A 19,062-nucleotide genomic window follows, 5' to 3' on the forward strand; every position below is an offset into this window, starting at 1 on the left:
AGGAAGACCAGCTAAAAAATTCATCACCGCCATTTGCTCTCATTGAGCTTGCTGCACTTTGATGTCTAAACTGAATGGTAACAACATATTCAGTTCTTCATAAGTTTTCTTGAAGTCCACAAAATAAGCAGTGATGGACGTGGCCTCTTTTTCAGCAAGATAAAAGGGCTTTGCACACCTCAAACATGCGCGAGAGGTTCCCTTTGCCAGAATACAAAAATTCCAAATAATCCATTAGACTGTAAACAATTCTGATAAAATTTTAAAAGAATGATACTAATAAACCTAAATTAAGAAACTAAATTCTTTTCCATTCTCACTTAAATTAAATGCTTTTATTTTCACCCCACTATTTAATTTGCTCATCCAAAGTAATATCCATAAATTCCCCCCCCCCCTTTTTCTTTTTCATGTTTTTGAGCAATTTGCTTATAGGTATCTAAACTTTTCAATAACATATAAGCCCATCTTCTTTTATGCTATAATATACACTATTATTTGAATATTTGATCGAGTTGGATCATCTATTAATAAAGGATTCAGTTGAAAAATTATAAAAAATTTATGTAAAAATATTGGGTTTTTGAAAGATTGATGGTTGGGTGTTTCATGATTTTTCTCCAAAAAAAAAAAATTATTTGAATTTATGGCCCTACTTTTTTTTAGTCCATTTCTTTCTTTCTAGTTTAAGGTTTTTCGTGGAGGAAATGCGTTTTCTCTCACTTAATAATATTTAAAAGGAAAAATAATTTTTATTATTTTATTGATAAATTAATGTAGTTTAAAAGATATCTAATTAAATTTAAAAATATTAAAAAAATGTAAATTTATAAAATATATTATAATTAAATATAAATAAAAAATATTTTAAAATCATCTAATTTGAGCTTGACCTTAGTCGGGTCAACTTAAGATAAAAAAATCATCATTCAAGTTTAAACCAAGACAAGCTAAGTTTATCGAGTCATGTGGGCCACTCGATCTTTTGACAAGTATTACTCTGAATATAAAATTTGGGTATAAGTACTATAATTATACTAATAATCAAATTTATTAAATTGATGTAATGACTTAAATGAATATAAACATCAACTCAATTGAAAAAATTTCAAAAATAAACAAACAAATATTTTGATAATTGTATATCTAAATGCAATTAGGGTAAAAAAAATCAATAATATTAGTTTCTTTTGTGGGAACAAAAAGCAAATTAGAAATCAATTAATCATAGCATATCCTCCCTTTAGTCACTAGAATAACATCATCACGAAGCAAATTAAGCGCTTCATCCGATGGATTCCTGTAAGTTTGAGTCTCCAACGGTGAGCTCAATGCCATCCTAGTTAAAGAATGAACAACATTGCATTCCCTATAAGTGTGTTCAATTATAACATCCCAATCCCTCTTCAGCAAAAAATTGATTTGTTGTAGGATTGCAAGCGATCCTGAAATATTCATTAAGTAGAGATAAGAAAAGATGAGCCCGAGATCAACGTTAGTAATCATGTATGATCCTTTGTAAACCTCTAGTCAGTAAAACGGTATGATATGGATTCCATGGCCGACTGAACATTGATCCAAATTTAAAATCATGTCGTTTTCTCAAGCTCAATCATGAATTGTGTTCTGATGCGTTAATAATGTTTAGATATAATCACATAACAGGATGAAACACCATAGAGTGTCATGAACAATAAGCTCTAAAAAGAAGGTACCGTCCCTCTGGATGCACAACCTACAGTGTGGTTTCACTTTCAAGTGTCGGCACATCTCTTTCCACATCTTTAAGACAACCTGTGCACTCGATGGAGAGTTATCAGTTTTGACCAGGTGATCTTTATAAGCAACAAAACTACGATAATTTATCCTTACTCAAGCAAATATAAAGCAAACCATAGATTGAAGCCTCCTAATGGATTAAGGGATAAAAGTGTCAAACAGATGCCTTAGCCATCTCCAATTCATCCTCCCTGGGAGGTTGTCTACAAGCACCGAAGCACACCTATGGCGTTCCCTTGTTCCTCTCATTCTTGGTATATATTGCTCTTTCCTTGGTGTTTTATGTGACATGATATCCTTGGTATATATTGTTGATACTTCATAAGGGTATTTTGGATTATAATTTGTTGTTGATGTCTTATAACGGTGCTTGAGAGTCTTAGAATGTAGGACAAGGAGTCGCAAGGATAAAAGAAATTTCATCAGCTCCTAATAATGATGTGTCGTTTTATTATAATTTAATGATGCAAAAAATCTATGTAATGATACATTAAATAATTTTTTTTAATCACTATTCTTTAACCATCAAATAGTTTTTATCTTTCTTACATATTTTTAATGATTTTATATTAATTTTCTCCCATTTATATATCCAATTTAAAGTATTTAAAGAGAGTTTGAAATACGTATACAAAATATGATATTTTGGCTTTCTTTTTAATTTTCAAAACCTAATCCCAAGTTCCATGTGAATCCTTTTTGAGACAAAGATCCACGTGGCCTGCCGATAAAACCGTTTTGGCGCGTCCTACGTTTCTTCCCCATGAATCACGAACCTCAACATAACAACAACATTAACAGCCCCATCAATATTACATAAAAAATTATTACAATCCATTAAAATCTTATTTTACAACTTAGTTTTAAGACCATCTTTAGTTTCCTTAAAACAATATTTAGCTTTATTACACACATTCTGGTATGTTTTTCTTTAGGTCTTCAGTTCTAATGTAACTTTTAGTAATCATCGTTAGTGAAAGAGTTTTTGTTTTTTGTTTTTTTTTTCTTGTTTGGATTTTAGCATTAGGAAGTCTTTTTTGTTGTTGTTATTCTTCTTTGTTATTATCATCACCAAACAAAGCATTAATGTAATTCTTCTTTAGATTCATAAATTTGCAGAGAGGCTTATCATAAGAATTGGAGAGAACCCGTCATGGAGATGATGATGGTGATAATGATGATGTTGATGATGATGATGATTGGTTCAATGGCAGATGATACCAATGATGTTTACAGTCCATGTGATGATGCCAAAGTGCAGAAACTAGATGGGTTTACATTTGGTGTTGCATTTTCAAAGAAGGAATTTTTCTCCTTCGAAAATGTGCAGCTTTCTCCATGTGATAGTCGCCTTGGTTTAGCCACCAAAAGTGCACAACTTGCTGTTTTTAGGCCAAAGCTAGACGAAATTTTCTCCTTACCATCAATGGCAGCGATCTCGTAAGTATTTTTTTTTTACCTTGATTTCTTTTTATATATTTTACCATAGACATATTGATTTGTTATCAATCAAAGAGACAGAGATTGTTTAGGGCATACAGTTTTTTTGTATTTCATGTCTTGTCCATAGTTTGATATTAATTGCAATAATTTCGGTGTTTCTTTCTTGGTTCTGCATGTATGTCGTGTTGGACTGTGACAATTACGTTTAAACACCTTTATTTTTATTATTTTTAAACAAATCAATCTCTTCTACATAAATCAATTAGGTTTTGTTTTGTAGAACTAGAAAAATCGTATTATGTTATGAGAAGTAGGTAAATGCAAATGTTAATCAATACTTCTAAAAATTTTGAAACTTTTTTCTTTCTTTCTTTCTTTTTTCCTGGATTTTAAGCTTAAAGCTGGTGGATACATGGTAGCATTTGCAGGGAGGAAATATGCAGCCAGATCATTACCGATAATGGTTGCCGATGACAAAAACACCATAACTAGCTTCACTTTGGTAAGAACCTCATTAATGGGTTATTTAGTTATATTTCCGGCCTAATCATACTTGAGAAGGACATTACGCATATATTGTCATCTTTAAGAGTCTTGAACTTGCAACCTTTTAGAGTTCTCAAACAATTTCGATATCAATTGAACTAGTTTCCTCTATTATTTCGGAATTTGAGATTAATCTTTCAAATTTTTTTTTAAAATAGTATTAATATATCTAAATTGATAACATTGTTAATTGTTACCTAAAATGTAAACTAAATTAACTATTAATTAATTAACATATTCAAGGAACTCCATGTCACCACTTTAACAACAATAATTTACGGTGTTATCAATTTAACCATTAGTGCAATGACAAAAAGACTTTCATTAATTTTAAGTTTATTAAAAGTTTGAACCCCGAACTTATACCTCTTCCATCTCAGCAATTCCCCCTAAAAAAGGAGATTAGATCTTAAATTTTAATATAATAGAGGGATTAAAACTGAAATTAGATCTTATTTTTACCTTTATTTTTATTTTTTGCTTAGATAACATATTTAGTTTGTTTTAAATCCATAGGTTCTTGAATTCAAACAAGGCACTCTACAAAATTTATTTTGGAAAAGTTCTGGTTGTGATTCATGCTCTGGAGAATCAGCTACTTGTCTCAACAACCAAGACTGTGCAAGACCAACCTCAAAATGTGGGCAAAATGGGTGCAATTTGGGCATACAGTTAGCATTTTCTGGGACAGACAAGAACCTTGAAGCACTCAATTCATGGTACGAAGTTAGCAAATTCCGACAAAATTCACTCTATGGACTGTACGCAGATTTACGTGACAAGCTTTTCTAAGTTTGCAAATTCCCATGAATTGCCGATGGCCTTCGATTTGTTATTATTGATGGTCTATTTCTTCTACTCATTCGAAATTTAGACATTCTAACTCTAATAAACATATTTTGGTTACAACCTTATATTCAAGATTTTTGTTTTAAAATAAAGGGATTAAATTTTAAATATGAAAAGAATATAGGGACCGAGAGCATAATTAAAAATAGTATAATTTGCGCGGGAAATCGATGTAGATTTACTTGTAAAAACCCTAAGTAAACCCCAAAACTAAAACCTATAAATAGGTGATTGTGCAAGATAGTTTTTCACCGGAAAGGAAAACTAGAATTGTGCTACATTCTTCCCTTAACACTGCATTTTCCTAACCTGCAAAATACAGTATCTAATTGTATAGTAAATGAAAAAATTGAGTTATACAAAAATATATATATATATATTAATGTTACGGATTTAATTCAAGAAACTCAACATAGCAATCTACAACAAATCTATAAATTATATATATAGATGAATTGATTTGATTTGATTTAATTAAAAAATAATTACAACTTTAATAAAAAATTACAAAATAAAAAAATAAAAAGGACGTGAAATAATTTTAGAAAGGGGCACTGATGGAGGGACGGGATATTCTAGAGTCCCCATCACATTTTTATTAAAGTTGCTGATATTAGAAGGTATAACTTGAAATCTTCTTTCTCTATCTTTTCTCAATTTTTCATGTCGAGCATGTTGACACTAAGGTTGGGAGGCCATAGAATTTTTGTGCAAGTAACTAGCGAGAGAGAAATGGTTGCGGTGCAAATGCAGTAGGTAAGTTATTGATTTTGAGAAAAAAACTAGTTTTTCTTGAAATCCATGGTTTTAAGGTATCATCAATTTCTTGAACTGCAACATTAGTTTATAGGGTTTTATGTATTGTTAACTAGGTTTCATGATGTGCTTTTCTTGAATCTGGTTCAGGAGCATGGAGGGAATGTGGGCAGAGCACTAACAACTTATTACTGTCAATTAGCTGCAAGAAACGTGTACGGCTAGCTTCGAGCCAAATTACAGTGGATGCCTGTTTTCCTTTTCAATTCATTTTAACTATAAAAGTTTGACATTTTAAACTTGTTAGCACTCGACATATTGACAACTGCAGGAAACGTGTACGGCTAGCTTCAGGCCAAATTACAGTGTATGTCTGCTTTCCTTTTCAATTCATTTTAGGGTAAACTGCAAAAATACTCACTTTTATTTGCCTCAGGTTACATTTTAGTCATTTATGTTTGAAACGTTACGTTTTAGTCATTTATATTATTATTTTGTTACGAAGTGATCACTTTTCCGTTAAGTTCCGTTATCTCCCTAACGGTAATCCTAGGTGGCAGTCCAACTAGATTTTAAGTATATCTGTTAATACATACTTCATCCGGCTAAATTATGCATTTGATTTACTATTATAATTACGTTCTTCAACCGGAGGAAGGATGACTATCCTTTGTAATATACGTCAATAAAAAATTTTAATATCGTACAGTTATTATTAATACTCGGATTTATAACAAGCCATATGGGGTGTTCATCTTCACACTAATATATACAAATAAACTAAAATATATATCTTGTGGAGCAAACTTATAGAGTAAAATTTTCATAAATTATGCGCAAGGTATTCATGGTAAAGACAACCACATGTGAAATTAAAATTGATTACTTTCATTTTGCAGACAAAATCAGCAACCACTTGAAGTAAAAAAAATGTATAAATACAGGATCAAAGTAATGCAGTGCCTGTTTATTTCTTCTCTCATTTATACAATGCCAATTGATTTTTCTAGCCAAATAAATTTTCTAGTCAAAAGCTGCAACCGAAATTTAAAATTAATTACCAACTAATATGAGCAATTTCATGCTAGAAAAATCAGAATCTTTTGTCTCATAGTTAACAATTATTTTCACTCAATTGGCATTGTAAAAAAGGGCAGAAAAAACTTTACAAATAATACAATTTTCACTTAAATGCATAATTTAGTCGGATGAAGTACGTATTAACAGATATACTTAAAATCTAGTTGGACTGCCACGTAAGATTACCGTTAAGGAGATAACGGAACTTAACGGAAGAGTGATCACTTTGTAACAAAATAATTAAATATAAGTGACTAAAATGTAACATAAGACAAATAAAAGTGACTATTTTTATAATTTACCCTTCATTTTAACTATAAAAGTTTGACATTTTTAACTTGTTAGTACTCGATATGTGGGCTTGTTTTTGAAAGCCACTTGTTTTGTTTTTAATGGTAAGTGTGCTTAGCACTGACATTTGGTTGGTTTTTGAATGGCAGTAGATTTTGGAGCAATGTCTTGTATATTCTTGATTTTCAGCTGAGGGTGTTGGGGGGGGGGGGGCGGCGGCTAAGGTATGGGTTCAATTATAGGGGATGGTTTCGAAGTTAGATTATCTATGTTGTCAAAATCTTTAGCTTAATTATAAAAAAAATTAAAATTAATATTTTTAACAATTAGAGGAAAGAATCTTGCTCAGGGGTAGTGGTTAGAGACGAAAATGTCATGGTTATAAGCTCAAAAATAGTGGCTATAAGCTCAAAGATAGTCATGCGTGAGAACATACCGTCAATTTTTGCAGTGGAGGTAATGACATGTCTTCAGGAGATTCAATTAGGGCTAAATCTTGAGTTGTTGGTGATAGAAATTGAAGAAGACACCTGATCGGTGATAAGGAAATTGCGGGCAGAGGGGATAGATAGATTTGAGATTGAGAATTATATTAAAGATTTAAAATAGTTATGTACAGGTTTTGACTCTTGTATCTCTTGATTTATCTACAGAAAATCAGATAAGGTTGTTCATATCCTAGCTACTAGGGGACTAAGGGGAGAATACTTATATGATGAATAGTATTCTTTAAGCTTTTTTATAAAAAAAACTTAAAAAATTTAATTAATTATCACTTATTTTTTTAATTAAACAAGAAAATGACCTAAAATCTATAGTAAAAGTTAGTGGAGCCAGAGAGTTTGGCTCCACCAACATGCCACGTTAGCAATCAGGAAAAAATATTAATTTTTTTATGGAACCATGTAGAATGGCGCCACTTATATAAATACCAGGAAAATACTGTAATTTTTAAAAATATGGAGACTTTAAAAAATTTTCATTTTCTGGTGGAGCCAATTCATTTGGTGCCACCAGATTGCCTGACACCCTGATTTTTTTTTTACTTTTTTATTTTTTTTAAGTTTTGTTTTTATCCTTATTTATTTTATTTATTTTTAAATTTAAAAATTTGAAATGCATATTTGAAATGTTTTATAATATATATTTTAAAATTTTTAATATATATTTTTGAAATTATTTTTTAAAATTTTAAATATTATTTTTTAAATTATTTTTTAAAATTTTAAATATATTTTTTAAAATTTATATGTTTAATATATATTTTTAATAGGTAAAGACAAAAAAAAGACTTTCTTAATATATTTAAAATTTTAAAAAACTTAAAAATTAAAAATATTAAAAAATGTTAAGTATAACCAATTTTAAAATTTTAATATATTTAATATATTTTTAAAAATATATTTTAAAATTTTAATATATTTAATATATTTTTTAATAGGAAAAGAGAAAAAATATTTTTTAATATATTTAAAATTTTAAAAAACTTAAAAAATTTAAATATATTAAAATTTTAAATATGTTAAAAGAAAATGTTGAGTATAAAATATGCTTAATATATTAAAATATATTAATTTTTTAGGTTAATTTTATAATAAAAAATCCCTACTTTTTGTAGTTATATAGTTGCTTTTAGTTTTAATGCTTAACTATGATTAGGACATAATAATCGCATTTGATTTCTACGAGTTATTATTAATATTTTATGAAAAATCTTCATTCTATTATTAATATATTATTAAGATATTAATATTTAAATTTTTATATTAAAATAATATTAAAAGAATAATTTTTATATTAAATGGCTCCACCAAAATAAAATATTAAATATTAAATTTTTATATTAAAAGAATATAAAAAGTACAGTATAAAGTGATTGAGTCATTCTAAATGGTTCCACCAAATAAAATATTAATTTTTAAAATTTTAAATTTAATTTTAAAAAACGCTTGAATATCTTTAAAATTAATTTTAAAATCAATAACTTATAAAAATTATATTTAAAATTTAAAATTATTTAAAATATATATTTAAAATATTATAAAACAAATAATAAATTTAAAAGGTCATATCTTTAAAAATAATATATTTTAAATAATTTAAAAATCATAATTTCAAATATTATAAAACAAATTAAAAAAATATTTAAAATTTAAAATATACATTTAAAATATTATAAAACTAATAATAAATTTGAAATGTCATATCTTTACAATATTTAAATATTTTATATTATTAAAAATATATTTAATATTTAAAAAATAATATTTAAAATTTTTAAAAAATAATTTCAAATATATATATTTAAAATTTTAAAAAAATATATTATAAAACATTTCAAATATACATTTCAAATTTTTTAAAATTAAAAATAAATAAGGATAAAGAAAAAAAGTAAAAAAAAAAGTAAAAAACTTAAAAAAAGAAAAGAAAAAAAAGAAGGATAAAAGTTAAAAAAAAAAAGAAAAAAAAAGTAACAAGGTGTCATGCAATCTGGTGGCGCCAAATGAACTGGCTCCAACAGAAAATGAAAAATTTATTTTAAAGTCCTTCATATTTTCAGAAATTATAGTATTTCTCTGATATTTATACAGGTGACGCTATTCTATATGGCTCCACCAAAAAATTAATTTTTTTTTCCTAATTGCTGACGTGGCATGTTGGTGGAGCCAAACTCTTTGGCTCTACCAACTTTTACTGTAGATTTTAGGTCATTTTCGTGTTTAATTAAAAAATGGGTCATTTTGATAATTAATTAAATTTTTTAGGTTATTTTTATAAAAAAGCCTATTCCTCTTTATGCGGCGGAAGAGGTGGAAACTGATCGGCAATGGACGAATACCCTGAACTTAAGTTGAAGAAGATGAATCCCAATGGATGAATCGGAAATGAAGTGGTGTACTGATGAAAAGTTTGAAGATAAAAATTTTATAGCTTCCTAAGAATAAATTGTTGCTTTTCAAGAGTTGAGGCTGATTAATTGAATATAGCTGAGACAGCGAAAGTCTCTAAAGCTACCTCCGACTTTAATTGGATCTTGGTTTTGTTTAATTTTAAGACTTTTGGGCCATGTGTTTTATTTTGTTTTGGAATTTTATTTTAGTCTGTTTGTAAGAGATCCTTCTTTGAGCTTGAATAGTTCTTGAATAAAATATCTAGGTATGTTATTTCAAAATATAAAATTAAAAAATTAGAAATAGTTTCTTATCATTTGTAATTGGATCGCGAAAATGTGGTTGTCATCCAACCAAACAAGAGTATTTGTCATTACAAAATTCAATTAAAATGAATAAAATCGAAATACAAAATTAAATCAACAAGAACTTAAGAGAAATTTAATGAAAATTTTAGAACTAAAATAAAATCTTGAGAGAATTGGATTTAAATAAAAAATGGAGAAAATGGCTTAGGTTTACGTAGCAATTAAACTAGTCATTGGAGTTTTTGACCATTGGGGATGTTATAGTTGGGAAAAACGTGTCCAGCAAAGTGCGCTTTCCTGCATAGTTTACAAAATGCGTCCAATGAGACACGCTTTCTTGCACAATTAGCAAAACGCATCCAGTATGACGCGTTTTCATATTCTCTTTCCAAAATTGACATATGCCATAAATCAACCTAAAAAACCAATTTTTTTTCTAGCCTTTTTGGCTAATTTAGTCATGAGATTGTTTGCGATCAAACTAAAACTCTTATACCTATACCATAATACTTTGTCACTAGGCTAAGAGGTTATTGGCATTCATTTCTTTCCTTTTATATTAATAATTTATCTCAAATTTAACTTGTTTTCATGATATTCATATACAATTCGTTATTGTCCACCTTTATATATTAAGGATTAATTTAAATTAATCTCAAATTTAACTTGCTTTCATGATATTCAATTTTTAAAGTAGTAGTTCTCTGCATCTGTTATAATAGACGTCGATAATGGTAATAGAACGATCACAAAGTAATAAAAAAATGAAAAATAAAACACACAGATTTTACGTAGAAACCCTTCCGGGAAAAAATCACGGGCAGAGGAGAAAAAAAATCACTAATGTTAAAAATTGAATGATACAAGAGGAGTTTCGACTACATCTATTTAAAGGTTGAAAAACCCTATCATAATAAATATAAAATAGAAGAAGTGTAGTTCTATACAGATTTTACGACCCTCGGCCTTTCGCCCCCACAAATCCCTTTATTTTTCATTATATTTATTTCTTTAACACAAGATTCGAGTCACACAAACTCTAACAGCTCTATAAATTTTCTAGGAGTTTGACATGTTTTGAAAATGCTATTTTTATTATTATTATCCATTTTACATCCTCCAAAATCTGCATTGAAGTAAGCATGCAAACTAAAGGAAGAGTCCTCACAATACCAAAGTCTTAAGTTTGGTGTAACCTTAAGGCACCTAAAGATTCTCTTAATGACTTGTAAATGTGAATTTCTAGGAGATTATTGAAATCTATAGCATAGACAAACACTAAATATAATATCTAGTTAATCAGAGGTAAGATATAGTAAAGAACCAATCATAAACCTATATAGTTTAGTGTCAATTCACTTCTCTCCTTCATCCTTATCAAGAAGTGCTTATTAGAGTGAATTGAGGCTTCAAGACCTCTATTTTGAATTGCTTGAGCATCTCCTTTATGTACTTGGCTTGATTGATGAAGATATCATCTTTTGTTTGCTTGATCTGGAGCCTTAAAAAGAAGTTGAGTTCCCCCATCATTCTCATATCAAATTTACCTTGCATAGTCTTAGAAAATTCTTGGCAAAACAACTCTTTAGTAGTACCAAAAATAATATCATTGTTGAGTATAACTCCTATTTCAGTCAAATTTGAGAAATAATTTTCCAGTTAAACTATGTTTATTTGTTTCAATTAAACTCTGTTTATTTGTTTCAATCAAACTCTAATTAGTCTAGATTATTTTTTTATTATTTGACTTATGAATTTAGCCTATAAATAGGCTCTTTTACAACCTTAGAAAAACACCCATTAGAGATTACTCATAACACTTTTAGAGAATTTTGTGTTTACGTTTTGAGGGTTCTTTATTTTCGAGTTTTCGGGGTTTAGTTTTTATCTCCATATTTTGTACTCTTTGTTCTTTTTCCATTATAGTAAAATCATCTTTACCCGTAAATTTTTTATCCTTTTTGGAAGGGTTTTTCCATGTTAAATTTGTGTGTTCAATTTCTCAATTTCTTCCACTATTTTTACTTGTTCGTTGCTTAATCGAGTTGATCCCCAACAAGTGGCATCAGAGCTAGTTCAATTTTCGTATATCATCCCGTTCAGAGATGGCAGCAACAAGGTTTGAAATTGAGAAGTCCGATGGTGTCACAAATTTCAATCTTTGGTAAGTTCGGATGATAGTAATTCTAGTTCAAACTGGCCTGAAAAAGGTTGTTACCGGGAAAAAGCCTGAGAATCTAAATCAAACAGAATGGGAAGAGCTTGATGCAAAGGCCTTATCTACAATCCAATTGTCCTCACGAATACGGTATTGTAGGAGGTATTGATGGAGAAGACCTCATCCACATTGTGGAAAAGGTTAGAAACTCTTTATACGACTAAGTCTCTGGCTAACCGTTTAGTTTTGAAACAACGTCTATTCACATTTCGCATAAAAGAAGGTGAGCTTCTTGGAGATCACATCAGTCAATTCATTACTCTTTTAAATAATTTAAAGAATGTTGAGGATCAGATTGATGATGAAGATCAAACTATGCTATTATTATGCTCTTTACCCCCTTTATACAAGTTTTTTAGGGAGACCTTGATTTATGACAGAGACAAACTCTCATTTGAAGATTTGAAGGGTTATTTGTTGAGTAAAGACAAACTCGACAATGAGTTTGGTTTGGATAGCAAGGCAGATAAGCAAGCTTCCGTTTTGGTAGCATCAAAGAAGCGAGACAAAAGGTGTCTCTATTGTAAAAAGTTAGGTCACGTCAAATCATATTGTCATAAACTGCGAAATAAATGAGTTGCTGAGAGTAACGAAGAAAATGTAGCTGGTGCTAATTTAGCTGACAAAAGCAGCGATGATTTCTTGTTAGTGTCAACGAGCGAAAGCTTTGAGCTTACGTCCGAGTGGATACTAGATTTGGGATGTTCTTTCCACATGTGTCCTAATAGAGAATGGTTCTCCACATACAGTTCGGTTGAAGGTGGAGTTGTGCGCATGGGAAACGATTCATCCAATAAGGCAATTCGTATTGGTACTGTTAAAATTAGGATGCACGATGAGACAATTAGGACACTCTCAGATGTCAGGTATGTACCTAATTTACGAAAGAATCTCATCTCCTTAAGTATTTTAGACTCGAAAGGATGCAAAATCAATATCAAGTCGAGCGACATTAAGGTATCTCGTGGAGATCTCATTTTGTTAAAAGGTAAAATGACCGACAGTCTTTATATTCTGGAAGGTTTTACAGTGACCGGTTAAATCAGAAGTCCCTCGTCCGTTACGGAGTTGAAGTCAACTCATTTGGAGCAAAGGCAACTTGGTCATAAGAGGAAAAAATGTATGACCATTTCGTTGAAGAGAGATTCTCTTTTGGATGCAGGTTTTGAAAAGTTAAGGCACTGTGTTCGTGAAAATCAAACTCGGGTTAATTTTGATTTGACAGTGTACAAGTCGGAGGCTAAAAATCTTCTAGTTTCTAAGCACATATTCGACTCAGTTAATTCCTTGCACAATTCAAGATAGGATCGTGACGGGCTTTGACAAAGATGACGTTGTGGAAACATGAGTTAAGGTGGAGATTTGTTAAGTATGACTCCTATTTCAGTCAAATTTGAGAAATAATTTTCCAGTTAAACTCTATTTATTTGTTTCAATCAAACTCTAATTAGTCTAGATTATTTTATTATTATTTGAATGATGAAATTAGCCTATAAATAAGCTCTTTTACAACATTAGAAAAAGAACCCATTAGAGATTAAAACTCATAACACTTTTAGAGAATTTTGTGTTTAAGTTTTTAGGGTTATCTATTTTTAGGTCTTCAAGGTTTAGTTTTTATCTCCATCTTTTATATTCTTCATTCTTTTGCCATTATAGTAAAATTATCTTTGCCCGTGGTTTTTATCCTCTTTGGAAGGGTTTTTTTCGTGTTAAATTTGTGTACTCAATTTCTCAATTTCTTCTGCTATTTTCACTTGTTCGTTGCTTAATCGGGTCGATCCCCAACAATCATTAAAAGTTTAAAGGAGTATTTTGTTATATCAAAACATTTGAAAATCAAAACTAACATACACCATTATCAAGACACTGAAAATTTTTGTGATTAATTCTAATATGCAAAACATATTGTCGAAAGTATTTTTTATTTTGAAAAATAGAGATCGACTTTAAAATGAAAATGGAGTCGCCACCAATCCTTTTTGTTTAGGTGTGATCGGATCACCCTGTAATCGATCATTTTAATAAAACACTTTGGTTTGTTAAAACAACGTTTTTGGTCTACGAAAAACTAGAATACGGATTCGGGAGTCGGTTACGCGCGAGGAACGATTAGCACCCTCGCAACGCCCAAAATTGGTACCGTATTGATCGATTAATGTCCTAATGTTTGAGAATTCGAAAAGATTTTAAAATACAATCTTTAAAAACGTTTGAATAACTTGAATCGGATATTGAGATTCTCTCGTTTAGAAGGACTAAAATATTACATCCAGCACGATTGGATACAATATTTCGAACTCTCGACACAAGATCATCTCGGAATTTCCAAAACACATGCACTTAAAACTTTTTTTAAAAAGGATATTTGACTATTCGGCCTAAGCGGTAAATCGAAACCCAGCACGATTGAGCATGATTTATCGAATTTCCAAATACGAAACATTGCCTCATTTTAATTTGAGAAAACATGGATGAAACTTCAAAAGGATATTCTGTATTTTAGTCGGATGGAAAATTGAAGCCCAGCATGATTGGGCACGACTCCCCAAACTCCCCAAATACGAAATATTGCCTCATTTTAATTTTAAAAAAAACGTGGACAAAATTTCTAAAGGATATTCCGTATTTTAGCTAAATGGAAAATTGAAGCCCAGCACGATTGGGCACGACTCTCCAAACTCCCCAAATACGAAATATTGCCTCATTTTAATTTTTAAAAAACATAGACGAAGTTTCCAAAGGATATTCCGTATTTTAGCCGAATGGAAAATTGAAGCCCAACACGATTGGGCACGACCTCCCAACCTTCCAAACACGAAATATTGCCTCGTTTTAATTTTTTTTTTTAAAATGGACAAAATTTTCAAAGGATATTTCGTATTTTAGCTGAACGAAAAAAAATCAAAACCTAGCACGATTGGGCACGATTTCTCGAACCTCTAAACACGAAACAATTCCGTAAGTTGAAATGGTTTCAATTAACAATGATAAAAGCCAAGTCAAATATATTTGTTTGGTTGGAACATTGAAATTTGAGTCACGATGCGATAATGTAAAAACAAAGTTCCAAGTATGGAACGTGAATAGAACATTATAAAAATGAATGATCATGATGTAAGATTTGAAAAGAACAAATTTGGGTCCATGCAATGGCGACATATCATACATTATACCAGTACTAACACAGCATTTGAGGACCAAGAGATTAAGAGCAAATACCAAACAAATTAACACAAATAATCTGTGGTGAGCTTGTTAAAGCATATAAACGGATGAATGATGTAGGAAATGGTATTTAGAAATATGAAACAGACAATTTACATCGAAATTTGGAATAGTCCAAGAAGATGGAAATGATGATAATATATAAAGTAATGATATATAAATGAAGCTTGAAAGTAAACAATGTATATACAAAAAGGGTAATACTACAGTACATGCGTCAATTTAAATAAGCAAAATGCATAAAATGGAAACCTAATATAATGTATATAAACTATTAATTATAATTAAAATGTTTGGAATAAACAAACCTGTGTAATTATATATTTATATACGAAAAGAAATAACGTATAAAATTTTAAAGTATAGTGCTATAAGAGAAAATTTTGAAATCAATATATCGTATAGCCAATTAATGTAAAAAAATAAGAAAAATAAAAAAAAAATCAAAAGATAACAAAAACTTAACAATGTACGATTAATTAAAGTGGTACAAAACAACATGTTAAAATAATATACGGGAAAATAAGAGTAGTACATAATCTATGATTGATATAAAATATTATTTCAGAATTAATTGAAAAAAATAATAATAATTTGTAAACCACAAAAATGTTAAGACTAAAATGCGAGGAGCAATGATCAACAGGGATCAAAAAAACAAATAAACTAAACCTCAAAACAGTTCGATTTGACGCGGACTGAAATGGGTGTCCGCACAAATTTTAGGGATAATTTGAAAGCATTCAAAGAAAAGAAAACAAGGCTTAATTGGATGAAGGGGCAAAGGAAAGGGACTGGTTCCGCAAATGGACCATTAGGGGGAAAAAGGTGCGGATCTCGGCCATTTAAACTGCAGTACAAATTTTCAATTTGTGGGCAAAATTCCCTTTTGCCATTCAGCGCCCTTTTTTAAAAAGAAAAGCTCCCCTATCCTTCTGCTAGGGTTTCTGCTCTGGGGAGCTGCATAGGAGGGTCATTGGCGCCTCAACGCCTCCACCTCCGGCCCCGAACCACGAGGTATATCAGGTAAGTCTCCATTCCTTCGACTTTTTTTAAAAAAAACAACTTGCAACAAGAAAACAAAAAGAAATAAGCGAAAAAGAGAAAGAAAGAAGGGAAAAAAACCTCTTGAATCTTTAGTCTAACTCTTATTGGTTTGGCTCGTTTTCGTATATTCTTTGCTATTGTATGAATCAAAAAAAAAATGGGGAAAAACCCAAAAAACCTCCCCTTTTACATATGATTCAATTTGACTTTATAGCCGATTTTACAACCTCTTTTGCTTGTTTGCAGATGCGTGGTGGGTGTGGACTCTGACGTGGAGGTGGAATGGCACACGACTCGGAGGAGACTCGCGACGTGCGGGAAGCAGCTCTGTTGGTTACGGCGCAAGGGCAGTCTACTTAGGGTTTGGCTGAAAATTGTTTGAGCTTTTGGGCTATGGGATTGGGCTTGGGGTTTTGGGTTAGTTTGGGTTTCAATTTTGTATTGGGTTTGGGTTTTGTTTATGGTTGGGCCCATGTAATGTTTGAATTAGTAAACAAAGTGGATTTATTTATTCTGATTTCTGTTTATGGTCCCGGGCTGAATTGGGCCATAACACATATGAAATTAAAATATTTGATCATTAAAGAAGAAGTTCAGAAACAATAAGTGTCTATAAAGCACTTTAGGATTGGTCTTATGATTTCAAATCTGTTAACTAAAGTCTTACAACCAAAAATATTTAAATAACATGTATATAGAATGGGTCTTGAAAGTATTGATGAATGATATTTTATGATAATGTAACACTTTGAGCTCATTTATTATGTTTCTGATATAAAATTTGCATATTTCTTGTTTATCATTATATCATTATATGTGCATATAAAATTGACTGTAGAGCCCAAATTTTACTGGGCTCAGCAAGCAGAGCCCAAAATACCAAATAAATTAAGAATTCAATTAACACCCCACTAAACCATCTCACTAACTCCATCACCCTACTTGTCTGCAAAAAGAAAGAGGTAATCAGTTGTAAAATTTGGCTTTAAAAGTCATTCAAAACTATTGTAAAGGGGTTTTTTTTTTGGAGAAAAAAGGAGAGAAATTCGAATAGAGACTTTTAATACAAGAAATACACGAGATTAATCAAAAATCAAAACAAAAGAGGTGTTTTTTTTGCCTATTCTCGTTTTAAGTACTTTGTTTATTTTATTTTATCTTTCAATTTTATTTTTTTTATTTACATACGAAAGTAAAAATAAAGGGGAAGAAACTTACCCATTTTGAAATTGCCGAAAAATGAATTTTCTTTTGAAGTCTGGCAGCCATGTACGATGACGCCGACGGCGGCGCGTGGAGGTCCGGTGACCGTAGCAAGGTTGGATCGATAGCTGGATTTTGAAGGGAGGGAGAGTGTTATTATTATTATTATTTTTTTATATTGTTCTTATTATTAGCACATATATTATTATTAATGTATCATTGTTTTTAACACTATTATCATCATTATATTTACTTATTATTATTATTACTATTATTTTTATTATCCGTCTTATTTTTAAACTATTTCATTCAATATTTTATTGTACATGTGTTTATTTACCCACTTCCGATTTAAATTAAATTTTCATTCGAATTTTCTTTGTTATTCCATTTTTGTTTATTTATTATTATTTTTGTCTGAATTTTTCAAGTAAAGGTAATATTTGGTACTTGAAAATTCAAGAAATCGTGTCCTAACGTATTGGGTTTTGGTTTTTCGTTTGATCTAAGTAACCGATTATCCTTTTAAATTAAAATACATGAGTTTTAAATAAAATAAAGGCAACATTCCGTATTTAGAAATTCGAGTAGTCGTACCCTAACGTACTGGGTTTCGATTTTCTGTTTGATTTAAATATTCAAATATCCTTTTTAAAATTTAAATACATGAGTTTTAAATGAAATAGAAGGCAAGCTCATACTCGAGGGTCGAGGTGTTGTATTCTAACGTACTGGATATAACATTTTACCTTGAGGTGAAATGGTCCTTAACATACGTTTTAATTCATCCAAATACTTTAAAAAAACATTAACACTAAGGGGATCGTATTTTAAACTCTTGTCAAATTTTTAATTTTCGACATTAAGACACTGAATAATCAATTAGGTACCAAATTTGGGCGTGACGAAGGTGATAACCCTTCCTCGCACGTAATCGACACTCAAACCCATTTTTTCAATTTTCGCAGACCAAAATAGTTGTTTTGATAAATCAATCTGTTCATTGAAAAACGACCACGTTTTGAGGTGACTCGATCACACCTCATCAAAAAGGATCGGTGATGATTCCAAACTTTCGTTTTAAAAAGTCAATTCTCGTTTTTTTAAAAAAATGATTTCAACATTGACTATTTATTATTTATCATGTTGGTTTAATTAAAACTCAATTTGTTTATTAATAAATATGTTAGAGCTCAATTCAAACCTAATTTATACGCCATTCAATTAAAACTCCATTTGTCTATTAACAAACATATTTGCACATCATAAACAACATATTAACCAACAATCAACGAAGATGTTGGTGAACATATTTTAGGCTTAATTTTGTTATGATAGCTAACATTTTATAAATTTTACTTTTGTTATTTTTAAAATATTCTACTTATCTTTTATTTTAGTTTTTTTCTAACGATCTTTC

At 30.0% G+C, this 19,062-nt stretch overlaps 1 protein-coding gene and 1 long non-coding RNA gene across 2 annotated transcripts; both read left to right on the forward strand.

Moving 5' to 3' along the window:
• The first annotated feature begins 2,560 nt into the window (after window positions 1–2,560).
• On the forward strand, window positions 2,561–4,682 carry LOC107894958 (uncharacterized). The gene is made up of 4 exons (XM_041086169.1): window positions 2,561–2,698; window positions 2,883–3,219; window positions 3,553–3,724; window positions 4,285–4,682. Exons 2-4 carry the CDS (start codon window positions 2,933–2,935, stop codon window positions 4,558–4,560), a joined length of 735 nt encoding a protein of 244 aa, XP_040942103.1. The 5' UTR covers window positions 2,561–2,698; window positions 2,883–2,932; the 3' UTR covers window positions 4,561–4,682.
• Window positions 4,683–15,903: 11,221 nt separating this feature from the next.
• Window positions 15,904–17,030, forward strand: LOC107941104 (uncharacterized). The gene is made up of 2 exons (XR_001695547.2): window positions 15,904–16,418; window positions 16,686–17,030. It is a non-coding gene; the product is annotated as an uncharacterized lncRNA (long non-coding RNA).
• Window positions 17,031–19,062: the final 2,032 nt, after the last annotated feature.

This window comes from Gossypium hirsutum, chromosome A13 (genome assembly GCF_007990345.1).
Source record: "Gossypium hirsutum isolate 1008001.06 chromosome A13, Gossypium_hirsutum_v2.1, whole genome shotgun sequence".
In the NCBI taxonomy this organism is placed as follows: Eukaryota; Viridiplantae; Streptophyta; class Magnoliopsida; order Malvales; family Malvaceae; genus Gossypium; species Gossypium hirsutum.

Coding starts and splice junctions, on each gene's coding strand:
- LOC107894958 (XM_041086169.1), top strand. CDS start 2,933: ATGGAGATGATGATGGTGATAATGATGATGTTGATGATGATGATGATT. Junction 3,220..3,552: donor CCATCAATGGCAGCGATCTC/GTAAGTATTTTT, acceptor ATGCAAATGTTA/ATCAATACTTCTAAAAATTT. Junction 3,725..4,284: donor CCATAACTAGCTTCACTTTG/GTAAGAACCTCA, acceptor TTAAATCCATAG/GTTCTTGAATTCAAACAAGG.